Here is a 13,941-nt window from a genome sequence, read left to right as displayed (position 1 = left end):
ATTACAATTACAATTCATAACGTCATAATTGTAATTAATTACCAATTACGCGATTAGAATTCCATTTGACGCCAACCCTGCACACCAGGCTGGTTAATAATATAGTGTAAATATGATTTCCATGGCTTTTAATCATCCATGTGTTTATGAGAAACCCTGGCAGCTGATTGGCTGAATGGGCTCACATTAGAGTTCAGCCTGTCAGCGCATCTTTCACTGAGCCTAGAATGGGAGGGAGCAGGAGAACAGATGATTTAGAGTAGGCATGGGGGGGAAGAAGAAGAGCCAGAGATGGGTGGATGAAATAAAGGTGTCGCCTATTGGACTATAATCAAACTGGGGGGGGATTTATTCTCTCATTTAGCGGGGCTTCGCTGCTCAGAGCTGGGGGAGCGATCCTTGATCCAGACGCGTAAACGCTCCACGCCTTTTGGGCGCCACCGCCGATCAGAGTGGACGATGGGATGCGCGGTGTAGCGTGAATCCATGTGTTTGAACCTACAGTCAAGACAGAAGAGGTGGAAAAGTATGATCTGAGGATGATTTCTGCTAAGAAAAGTCCGGAGGAGGAGAGTGCTTATCCTGTCCACTATCTGGTGTGGCACAACAAACACCGACAGCTGGAAAAAGAGCTAGCAGCAGATGAGCAGGTGAGAAATAAATAGATCATTCCCTATATATTCTAATATTAGTGCAGATCCAGTAGTAATGGGGATGCAGATACCAGCAGCTGTAGATGCTTGTTCTCCTGGTCATGTGTGGGGCGAAGGTGGAGACACTTGTGGACCAGATGAAGAAGTCTTTGTTTTCCTTTCATTGTCATTTTATCTTTTAAATATAAAGTGTGTGTAGAACAGCCATGTATATGTGTCTTTGATTAGAAGTTCAATGAAGAAAAATCTGTGTGTGTGTGTGTGTGTGTGTGTGTGTGTGTGTGTGTGTGTGTGTGTGTGTGTGTCCAAACTGAAGCCTCTTCACCTTCTCCCACCAACCATCACCTAGAACTAGAAGCCCTTCCCTGAGTGGGTGAGACAATGCGGATACTGTAGCATGTGGGCGAACAGCTGCCAACCACCACCACACACACTGGATGGAATAATAAGATTGGTCATGTAATGAAATGTTTAGTGGCATATCTTGTTTTGATAAATGTGAGAAAAGCACATGCAGGTGTGCACGATTAATAATGACGCAAACACGAACAATACCACAGAAGAACAATGATTTCCATTCATCCAAGAGATGTGGATGCGGGTCATTAACCATTCAGATGTTTGGGGTCGTGTATTATTGATACATATTAATCCAAATGTTCACACATACACACACACACACACACCTCCACATGTAATCATGAAATCATTATGATTTTTATTTATTGTTTTTTAATGTAAGCTTGCAATCACCCATGTTCACCACCCCTCAAATTTACAATAATTGGTGTGTGATGACGTTGAACATTTTTATGCATGTGCAGCTTCCCATGAAGTACCTCTTCAGAATACAGTCCCAGAGATTAAATAATAAGAGGAGGTTTTTAAATCCAATGTCATTATTTGAACTCCACACATTTGACTTAGAATAGATAGTAGGCTGTGTTCGAAATCGCATACTAACGAGAGCTGGGCAATATATCGAGATTCAAGATATATTGAGTTTTCTATTTTGGCAATTTAGACCCAGAGCTACCGCTAAACAAGCCACACTACACAAGTCACTCACACGTGCTGTCCTTTCTTGGAGAAAAAGCCAAAAGTGGCACATTTTGACCAGCTGTTTGTTCATAAATGTGAATTTAAACCACAATATGCTTTCTGGTAAGACTTTATTGTTAAAAATATCAAGATTTATATCCTATATCACTATCTTGAGAAAAAAATATTAAGATATGAGTTTTGGTCCATATCGCCCAGGTCTAATACTAACATACTACTCATACTAACTTTGACGTCAGACTGAGTATGTAGTTCAGATTGGATGGTATGGATAGATTGAGTTTGTGAGAAGTACCAGAATGTATATTATATCAGGACATTTTTGAAGTATGCACGGTGGGCGCACTACTTTAATCCTTTTTGGTCACTTTCTCGCATAAAATGTTTTTGGAACTTTCAAAGGTGGCAAATTAACGTAGATATTTAGCCTCAGTGTGCTTCAGATTTTTGTCGTTGTAGGTTCGAAATGCATCTTGGGAAACTTGGACGTACACTTCAGTGGGAACGGTCACCATCCTAATCATACTAATAGTATATAGCAAGGCTGAACGATTAAAAAGCAATTTTCTAATTGCAAAGGCTGCAATTTTGTTTTGTTTTTTTTGGTTTTTTAGTAATGATTTATTTTAAGTTCGTTGGGAGTTGGATTTACCTAAAAAACGTCCAATTGGTTAAAGCAGATATTACTTATCCTTACTTTTCCTGTACTTTAGTACGTATGTGTGATGTTACTGACTTGATATTAGTCAGTTTTATTTTTTATTTTTATATCTGTTTATTGTTTAACACTAGCATGCCCAAGATTTTCTTACTCCTGTTGCCCTGCCCAGAGGCCGCCAAATGACACTCATTTGCAACTCAGTGGGGCCACCTCTCTTATGTAAATAAAGCCATTCGATCGGAATGTGCAGCTAGGCAGTGACAAACTTTGGGGGTTGGTGTAAATGATGGCCAGTGTTGAGAAACCAGTTTCTCCCAGGTAGATGTTTGTTAATCCAAATAACATTATATGGATTTATTGGATAAGAATGGCCAAATTAATATGAGCCATGTGTGTTGTGATCAATTAATAAACCACAATAAATAAAATTAGAAAAAGAAAAACAGTATTAACAGTATTCACTATTTACCTTTATTGTTTTTGAAAAGTGCTTATAAATCAAATGTATTGTTGCTATTTATGGTGAAGCGAGATTTCCGAGTGTGAAAAGGACTGTTTGAGTTCTCACTTTAAAAAGGTAAATTCACGAGGTCCACCATTCACTAACCTGGTCCATGATTATTTTATTAAGCTATTATTTTACAAATTTGAAGAAAGTGCACAAGATGCACAAAGAATCAATGCTTCAACAGGGAAAAACAATCTAAATCTCTGTTTACACCATCAGTTATGCTGACATTATCCCTCTTAACCTTTGACCCAATGCGGAAGTACGAAGCCGGACAAGTTTGGTATCAAGTTCTGTGTGGCATGTGACCTTAAATCCAAGTATGTGTGCAAAATCATCCCATATCTTGGCAAAGACCCCAGTCGTCCACCTGGGGAGAGATTGTCTGAAAATGTGGTGATGAAGCTTATGGAACCGTTTATGGACAAAGGAAGAACTGTTACAACCGACAATTTTTTCACTTCATTGTTACTAGCACGTCGACTGCACAGCCGGAAGACCACCCTCCTTGGCACAGTCAATAAGAATCGCCGGGAGCTTCCAGATTCAGCTAAAAAGAATTTGGCCCGTGAGGAATTCAGCACACAAGTGTTTTCAACCTCTGGTGCCACACTGACTGTTTATGTGCCCAAACGAAAGAAGACTGTCTGCCTCCTCAGTAGCGTGCACAGCGTGGTGGAGACTGAGGCTACTCGGAAAAAAAAGCCGAACACAGTCACCGACTACAACAGCATGAAATGCGGTGTGGACGTCATGGACCAGATGGTTCGAAAGTACACTGTGCGTTCAGGAACACGGCGTTGGCCAGTCGCTGTGTTTTACAACATGATTGACATTGCAGCGTTGAACGCACATGTGCTTTATCAGGCATGCACTGGGGTCAAGGAGAGGAGGGTGGACTTCTTGCTGGAGCTTGCAAATGAGCTTGCCCAGTCTCATATGGCAGCCAAGGAGGTGAATGAGCAAAACCTTCAGCAACAACCACCCACACCTGATGTGGGGAAAAGGGCATTGTGCCAGGTGAAGTGTTGCTGCAGGAAAAACCGTGCCACCAAGCGTTGTATGTATTGTGACAAGTTTGCATGTGGCAAATGCATAAAGGAGGTGTGGCAGTGCCAGAAATGTTCACAAAATCTCTATTAAATAAATTTCACCAAGAATGCAGCAAACAAACTGTTGCCGTCTCACTATTACTACTTACTACTTTCTGTTGCAAAAGTTGAAATATAAGTTGCAACCTCTATGTAGCTGCTGTATGGGAAACACAAAGGAGAATACAAAAGGTCTTTGTGTCCTGAAACCAACCCAGCCACCCCCCCACCCTAGCTGAGGGGCCTCAGTAACATAACAATGGTCACAAGCTGAGTTGTTCACACCCGCCATCTGACACCAGCTTGGACTTTATAGGTATAGGTGTCAAATGACACCACTCTGGTCATGCTAGTGTTAAGAAGTGCAGTCCACATGTTTACATGTTTCATGAAACGTGAAGGTAGTTCGATATGTTAAAGAGGTAAACCCACAGATTTGTTTGCTTTATTGTTGTAATCTGTGCTTTATTTTTATTTATTTTTTTTTTTAAAGTTTAAATAAATCTGAAAGTGTTTATTATGAAACAGATTGATTTATTGATTGTGTTCATTGAAAAATACATGACAAGATGCCCCTGAAAAAATAATTGCATGTTAAATCGCAATCACAATATTGAGGAAAAAAATTGCAATTAGATTATTTTCTAAAATGGTTCAGCCCTAGTATATAATAGACAGTATATACTCATTGAGCGTATAGTACGTTAGTATGCGACTTTGAACACAGCCTTGGACCTCATTTGTACAGCACTTTTTCCCTCAAAGTGGTTTACATTATCAGCCCTTTTAGTATCAGATTATATCAGCCTGCATCTAAAATCTCTGATATAAGCACTCTGATACATACAGTAATTTGTTTATTGCTGTTACTTTTCAGGGGCTTTTATTTTATTTTAGTATTTATTTTTATTCAATTGTAGAATATTCTCATGTCTAAGGGTAAAATGTATGGAACTCATTGGCTAATGATAAATGGGTCAGTTTATCCTCAAACCTACTGATGCTAAATATTGTTTTCTGTTTGAAATGAGTATTGATATTTAATTAAAGAACTCTCTCCTGGTCAGTTCTGGTCTGACTGCCCTAAGCAGGTCGTACACTGATAGCACACACAAAGGTCTCTGCCTGAGGAGGCTCCGCTGTGTTTTGACTACCGCTATCAGCAACATACATAACACTTGATGAAGCCTTTTTTTAGTATTCCACTCCACAAAAAATTAGTAATATAAGTAATAGAACGCTGCTGCCAGACTTTTAACTGGTGCTTCTAGAACATCCCACATCACCCCCATTCTTGCTACTCTGCACTGGCATCCAGTTAAGTTTCGCATAGAATATAAAATTTTAGTTCTCTCGTTCCGAGCGTTACATGGTCAGGCCCCTAAATATATCTCAGACTTGTTGTCCCCCTACTCATCAGGGCGATGCCTTCGGTCTTCAGGTCAGGGTCTCCTAAAGACCCCAAAAACCAAATTTAAAACCAGAGGAGACCTGGCGTTCCAGGCTGTAGCTCCCAGACTCTGGAATAACCTGCACCAGTCTCTCAGGGAGCTCAACTGTGTGGACACTTTTAAAAAACTGCTGAAGACTACACTTTACAGAAAAGCTTTTAGTTAACTGGATTTTAATTTTTATTTATCCTTTAATGTTGCTGTTCTTATGATGTTTATGCACTCTTGTTTTATTTTCTATTATGTTGCACTTGTACTTTTACCACAACTCTGTACAGCACTTTGTGATTTTATCTGCAAAAAGCACTTTATAAATAAAACTTACTTACTACTTACTAATAACAGTATGTATGATTGAATAATTCAGGCTGATATTGTTTCGGATCGATATTGGTATCGGTGAATATGCAAGGCTGCAATATCGGTATCAAATTGGAAGTGAAAAAGTTGTATCGGGACATACCTAAATATAAGTAATGACAGTATGTATGATTGAATAATTCATGCTGATATCGCATCGGGTCAATATCGGTATCGGCCAGATTTCAGGGCAGCAATATCGGTATCGTATTGGAAGTGAAAATGTTGTGTATTGGAACACCCTAATGTTTTCCATAATGTAGCTAGATATTTTTTTCTGTTTGAGTCATGATATGTAATTAATTACAGAACTCTGTCCTGGTCAGACTGCCCTAAGCAGGTCGGATACCATTGGACCCTGAGTACACACCAAGGTCTCTGCCTGAGGAGACATTGCTATGTTTTGACTACCGCTATCAGCAACATACATAACACTTGATCAAGCCTTTTCTAACATTTCACACCACAAAATAAGTAATAACTGACTGAAGGATTCATGCTGATATTGCATCGTATCGATATCGGTATTGACGGGTTTTCAGGTCAGTGATATGGGTATCGTATTGGAAGTAAAATATTCGTTGTTGTATTGGGCCAACCCAACTTTTTACCTATTCACATTTAATGTAACAACAGTAGCCACGGTTACATGATGTTTTTTAATTCGAAATTAGTTATTCCGAATTCAATCATTTGGAATTAAAGTATTGTGCTTCATGTTTACATGGAAATAGTAACTGAGTAATTCCCAAATTGAGGTTTACATGGAAAACTGGTTTATTCAGCTTTATTTAATTCTGCTTTAGGTCTGGGGGTTGGGAAGGCTCTGATTGGACGGGGGGAGAACATGACGTATCCCGTCAATCGGGAGAAACACACAACAAACCTTTTATTGTCGGCCACATGATAACTGTTTCAATTTTATTTTATTTGTAGTTTTGAAGCAGCAACTCGACAATAACATATGGTTTCAGTTTGGACCGCAGAGCGGAAGAGAGATAGAAGCTAATCACTGGTAAATAAAGCCCAGTGAAACTCTGGAAAACAATAACCAGGGTTAAATAGTTCCTCCCTGGCAAAGATAGTAGCTCTAACAACTTGTAAAATTATAAACTTTGTGATATTACAGCCTGTACATGCAGTACGAGGACACATTTACTCAGCCTACGGGTCCTAGTGCCAGCCGTCCAGTGAAGCCTGTTCCGTTTATCGCGTTTACCGAGGTCCGTGTGCGTTTAATAAGTCTGTGTGACCGTGTGAAAGTCTGCATGTTTATGTTTCCGTCCATCCACTCTTTTCATTAAATCCATGTCTTTTAAGGCTCTTATTAAATAGTCTCGGCTGGAGTCCGGGACGCTGCCATCTTGGATTATGTCGTCACCAGCCTGTCCTCGCCGCAAGTCGTGCAAGCGCAGAACGACCCGAAGTAACTTAAAGCGGAATTAAGCAAATTATGTGTTTACAAGAAAGAGGAATTATCTAATTCGGAATTAAAATCAGAATAAACCAGCCACTTAATTCAGATTTAAGTTTAATTTGGAATTAAATTAGCGTTAGGAATTAAGTGTTTACATGGTGAGTTTAATGAGGAATTCACTTTTATTCTGCTTTAAAGAGGAATTAAAGCTCCCATGTAAACGTGGCCAGTGACAGATTTGTGCAACATTGGACATATTGTGTGGTGGTAGTGCTTTTGTGCTCTGACACAAAAGAATATTGTTTCATTAGTCTTCATTTTATCTCGTGTATCAACCTGTCAAGAGTCGACGGCCTGTTTTAGTATGTTTTAGCGTTTTTCCACATCAATAGTCTTTAGCTCAGAACACATACAGTATATATATAGCCAACTGCTTCACTAAATGAGCCACTGGCTTCCAATCATGACGTATAAATGAAAGATACGACCATCGTTTTACACAAATGTATGTATGATATTATCCATAATTTATATAAAATTGCCTGTCATTTTTATTCCAGTTATGTGAAACAAACGTTTACATACAGTATCTACACAAAATAATGTTACCAATTAATATTCAGAGAAGGTTTGAAAAAAGAGAAAGCAAGTATAACCTAAAAGAAAGAGAGATCTTTAAAAAAGAAAAAAGAAAAACTAGGTTCAGGACAAAACTGAAGGAACATTGTTTCCATGAAAGGAAACAATCCAAACAAAGAATCCAAATGAAAATTTGAATTTTAAAAGAACAATCAAAGCCAGTATGTTAAGGAAATATAATGAATTATGTAAAGTGTGACTGTCATGAAAGGTATATAATAGATGTATTTATTTTGTAAGGGTACTAACTGAATTGTACCTCGAAATTTCTTTTTTTTTTCTTTGTAATTGCTATTATTTTTGTTGCTTATTGTTTTGCTGTTGTTTTCTATGTTGTGTTGTTTGTAAATTAGTTTCATGGCATAAAAGGGCAGATTACATAAGATTATTCTTCTTTCTGCTCCATTTCATTCATAATGTGTGAACTTTTATGTTTGTATTAAGTTGTCTTGTTTTTAATCAATCACTAAATAATGAATTACCAATTTAGCATTAAGGTTGACTTGTGAAGTTGCACTTTGAAATATGAAGATGCACCTAAATCTGTTTTTATAAGTTGAATTTCACGTTTTGCTTACAGGCAGTAGGCTATTTGTAAATCACCTGTATCTTGTTTTTCTTTTATTTTGAAAATATATTTCACATGCAGAAGCATTTGGTTTCACCTCAGCATGTTCTTTGGCTCTGACTGATAGTATTCAGAGCTTTTTGTGAGGAAGTACAGCAGAAAATAAAAGCTTCACTTCCTCCTTTCAATTTCCTCTCCATCATATTCCACTGTTTGCATTTATATAGCTGGTTGTTTAGGATCCTTGTTTTTACATTTGAGCTATATTTCCAGTAATCTAGTACTTTAATTTATTACACCTTATGAAAACATAAAAGCCACTGAGCAAATAGAATCTGCATCATATCCTAATCGGATTCATAATATTTTTTATTTTTTTTATTTTTTTTATGCAACTATAAATATAATGCTTACTTATGGTACATTTTATACTTCCATAGCTCAAATGGTTCCACATAAATTTAGCTAAAGTTGATAGATGATCTATGATTGCAGTTGAAACTACAATATTTGCATTTCCTGAAGAAAATGCAAGTGAGGATGCAGGTGCTGGCCTGCGTGGCACTGCATTAGCTTAGCATTGGCCTAGCGTTGGCATTTGCCTAGCATTAGCAATAGCCTAGCATTAGCAATAGCCTAATACTAGCATTAGCCTAGCTTAGCATTAGCCTAGTGTTAGCAATAACCTAGCAATTGCATTAGCCTAACGTTAACATTCACCTAGCATTAGTGTTAGCATTAGCCTAGCATTCACATTCACCTAGCAAGAGCAACAACCTCGCAATAGTTTATTATTAGCAATGTGGTTGAAAAAGGTTGAAAAAGTAGAAATGGGTCAAAAAAAAAAAAAAAGAAAAAAGTTAAAATTGGTTGAAAAAGTCCAAAAGCTGTCGTGAAAGTGAACAGACAGCTGAACATGTTAAAGGTTGAATGTTTGAAATCAGTTGAAGAATGGCTGAACAGCTGAAGTTTAACAGTGATGAAGCCAGAATTCTATGGAGTGGATGGGAAATTTAAAAGTTTAAAAGTTAAATACCCGTATTTTTCGGATTATAAGGCGCACTTAAAATCCTTTAATTTTCTCAAAAATCGACAGTGCGCCTTATAATCATCTGTGCCTTATGTATGAAATTAATGTCAAAATGTGTTAGTACAACTTTGGTAAGCTATGAAGCTGCACTGCTTGATGGATTTTTGGCGCTTCAGGGCTACCGTAGTCAGGCGCCTCGCAGAGTGATATGTACCTGTACTGTGCTTCAACATACTGAACTGAAACAGTGAGTGTAATGTTCTGTATTTTATGTGTTAAACCTGAACAATGTTGAGAGTTATTGTTAAAGAGTTGACTAAAGTTTGACTTATCTGACTATTTTGTTTTGCTTAATGCATCTTAATAATAATAATAACAAACTGGTGCGCCTTATAGTCCGGTGCACCTTATGTATGAAAATAGACCCAGTCAGACCCATTCATTGATAGTGCGCCTTATAGTCCGAAAAATACGGTAAAAAGTTTAACAGATAAAAAAAAAGCTGATACAGTTTGATACAGTTTGAGACCAAACTTGTTGAAATCGGTTTAAAATTGCAGGAGAAGTTAGAGCTAGACGGAAAAAATAATAATAACCAGAATAAAGTACATGGTTAACAATAGTGAGGATGCAAACTAAACAAGAACGGTAAATGTGTAATATTTTTTTTATCTATGAAGACGTGCTAATGAGTGTCATTTATTACACGTTACAATCTGAGACGTTATAGTCAAGACATAGCAACAAAAGCATTCTCAAAATATATTTTTTTACCAAGACCAGAATTTACTGTTATTTTAATTCAGTGCTATAAAACCAATGGCACATTAATTGCAATAAGAAACCTAATATTGGAAAAAAGCATAAATAAACACTATATATCTGTTCTGTCCCCTGTTTCTGATTCTAAAAATGCAGAAGACAGCTTCGATGCAATGTTTTTGCCAGTACTTTTGTGTAAACTCATTTGTAAAAGTAGTCACAAAGGAGCTTTAGGAGACTCAGGAGGAATTGGGTAGAGCTTAATCTATAGCATCATTACCATTATATATGGGCCTAGAAATTGCACGGTGTAAAATATTGGGAACAAACAAGAAGTTGGATCATTTGAAGTCTGGTTTTTCTAGTGATTTTTGTGGGATAAATATATAAAGGAAAAGTAATCAGGGGAATGCAAGAAGAACTGTTGATTAAACTGAAGTGCAGAGCAGAAGCGTAACCAATGTAACAATCTAAGGAAGACAGTGAACACAGAGAGAAGTCATTGACAGATTTTTGCCATTAACAGAGTCACTTGTTTATGCAGCATTGCATCCAAAAAAAAGACCAGAGTGCTAGAGAAGCGACGCTATCTCACTACAAAGACAGGAAAATGACTTTTAAATTTCTCTGCAGCAGCCTCGTGGATTTTTCACTCAGGGGTGCACCTTATTTATCATCGTCTCCGGAAGGTGCAAATGTTACACCATCATTAGGAAACGTAATGCAATGTTGAGGGAATTAAGCCGTAAATTAAAGCTCATGGCTTCACTGTTCTCAATCAGAGCCTCAATCTTTACACTAACCTTCTACATTTTCAATAACTCTCCTCTCACCAACAGGTTATACCACAAATAAACCCATTATAAAATCTACACCCAGTCAGTTTGATCATTGCCTTTCTCCCCAAAATCATTCCTAATCTGAATAATTTGCAGATCATAATGTATTTGTTCTTAGTAAGTATCTCAGGGTTTTGCCCAGCACATAAAGATAAGTTCTGTACTTGACTATGGATTAGGAGATAATAAATGTTTAAAAAAAAATGACTAATTTAAACACACTGTTAAAACTGTGTAAATAGATGGTTTTCTGCTGTATGAATAAATCAGCTTTAAAATAAATGCACATTTATTTTCTTTATTTTTACTCAACGACCCTCTTTTGGGTTTAACCTAAACCACAATTATTCTTTGCCAAATGATGAATGTGCAAATTCTATACTACTAGTACAGTGCCAGTATGTATTCATATAGTGGGAGCTTAAGTAGAGTTGTCAATTATGGCCAAATGAGTATGTGTTTGAAGATTGGATGTACAAAGAGGTGTACATACTATGTAGTGTTATAAACGGGTATATTTGTGGGTGCAAAGTAAAATAACGTGTGCAATTTCCCTGGTTTAATTCTATGGGACATGCGCATGATAAATGTGTTTGATTTTTTGACTGATTTTTATATATTTTTTCGTTTGGTGAATTTTTCTGTAATGTATGTTTTTTGGAGTAATTTTGTGTGTTTTTGGAGCCTTTTTGTATATTTTTGTGCATTTCTGTTGTCGTTTTGTGTACTTTTTGTATAAATATTGTTTCGTTTTTTGTTTTATTTTACTCATTTAGTATATTTTTATTATAAATACCTGGATTCAGACCATGGGGCCATGTGGTCTTCTTCTACTGATTATTAAAGGTTGTAAATGAACAGATTGGTGCGCTAGCGCCCCCTTAGACTGAGGTCAAAAGCTGAATAGGTTTCACTTCTGGGTAAACGTGAATGTGCCGTCCGGGCAAAATAAAATTTAAATAAATGTTTTTCAACACCAAATAGGTCCAAAATAATGCATGCACACACTCGGGCTATGTGGAAGCTGTTAAAAAACTTTCAGGTTGAACAAACACCGTGTCGGGGAGAAACTTGCTCTACAAACACACACACATGCACGCACGCATGCAGAACTTCCTTGCTTTTGTAGAAAGATGCTGCCATAATTGTCACATGACTAAAGTGTTTGCAATTTTCATTTTCTTTCTTTTGTTTTCTTAGTTTTTTTTTTTTTTTTTTTTATCAATTTAAGCCAACACAGACAGTAAAAAGATTGTAGAGTTTTCCTACTGACTAACCATTTTTGAATTTGCAAACTTTGGATTAAAAAAACCCAAAACACCAGGCAAACACCCAAGAGGATAAACCAGAAAATATATATAAAAAATATGTAAAATGTTAGAAATAGACAATATTGTAGTTAGTCTTTAAGACACGTCCAATTATATGTATACATATCTACTGTATATTGATAAAATATAGAAATTCCCTATAGAATCATGTATAAAGATACAAGGGTAAACAAAATTCAGGAGTACCAATGACATAATAAAAACAGTAGACACAAAAGGAGGTACATTATAAATCTTCTCCATTCAAAACTCAGATATATGGTGCATAGTCAGTCTCCAGAAGTACAGGGTCAGTACATGGTGTAAGCACTCAATGTGTTAAAAAAAGGCATTAGAATTTTTATTTTCTGTCACCTATGTATAGAACTAGTACACAGAATACAATCTGCACCAGGGAATTCAATCTGCTGTACATGGTTTAAATAAAATTTCCACTGAAAACATTAAACAGAGTTGAAAAATCAACGATTAAAACATTAAAAACATTAAATGAACAATTTCTGGCGACCCAAAAGACCCTAAAGAGATGTTTTCTACAATTCGTTTTTGATCATGTTTGTTATACCTTATTACAAAATATATGTGCTGTAAGAGTGTGTGTTGTAAAATAATAATATTTAAAAAAATTAAAAAATACATTTTTAATTAATTAATTAAATAATTATTTTTTGATAATTACTACACATTTCAAGCGACCTCTTTTAAACTCCAGGCGACCCCACATGGTGTCCCGACCCCAAGGTTGAAAAGCACAGAAATAGAGTCATAAAGAAGTGCACAATAAATGCACCATTGTTTGCTTTGTAGTGGGCAGCAAAGGACCCATTACCTACACAATAGCAGGCAATTATTCATAATGACTGGGTTGTTTTTCTCCATCCTCTGTTTTCAACATGGCTCACTTTTCTCCCAAAGGATTAAAAATGTTTATTATATCTTACCTTTTGATCTCAGGATCAGAATCAGTCAAGTGTAACCCACTCCCGCATCACCAGTGAGCTTAAATAGGATATCAAATATTTCAGAGGCTCGTAAATACATAAATATGGTGAAAATATTTTTATTTTTAGATGATCCACCACCTGCATCACCTCCATGTGACAGAACAGCTGCTCCTATTGGTTTCTACCAGGGTTGGGGCCAATTGTAATTGCGTAATTTAAAATTAAGTAACAATTATGGTGTGATTATAAGTGTAATTTTAAAAATCTGTTGCTGTCGTAATCGTAATTAAATTGTAACTGAGTTTAGATAATTGACTTTGTAATTGGAATTGCCATGAGAATTCTATAGAAATTGTCAATTAGAATTCAACACAACTAGGGAACCATGTAATAGTTCTTTGTACAATTCTATAAATATGTAGTTAAAATATGTTACATATCAAGCTTTCCGACATTTTACCATTTATCAATATATATATAAATCACACTCACACCAAAATATTAAAACCTATATTTTCATTGATTAAGAAGCCTAATAAGGTAAACAATGGATCAGAAATAAACGATATGATGTTAGTTTTTAGTGTATTTTACAGCTGATGCTAACAGAAAGCTAACACAAGAG

The 13,941-nt window shown here is 36.4% G+C and overlaps 1 protein-coding gene across 1 annotated transcript in view; it reads left to right on the top strand.

The window, feature by feature from the left end:
* The first annotated feature begins 214 nt into the window (after nucleotides 1-214).
* The window catches only part of ankrd13b (ankyrin repeat domain 13B), a 69,038-nt gene continuing 55,311 nt past the window's right edge, over nucleotides 215-13,941 (top strand). The window contains exon 1 of the mRNA XM_028464606.1: nucleotides 215-650. Coding sequence (XP_028320407.1) covers nucleotides 540-650 — 111 coding nt within the window. The 5' untranslated portion in view covers nucleotides 215-539. The remainder of the gene's footprint in view (nucleotides 651-13,941) is intronic.

This window comes from Gouania willdenowi, chromosome 13 (genome assembly GCF_900634775.1).
Source record: "Gouania willdenowi chromosome 13, fGouWil2.1, whole genome shotgun sequence".
Taxonomy (NCBI): domain Eukaryota; kingdom Metazoa; phylum Chordata; class Actinopteri; order Blenniiformes; family Gobiesocidae; genus Gouania; species Gouania willdenowi.
This window is presented reverse-complemented; position numbering and strand designations above follow the sequence as displayed.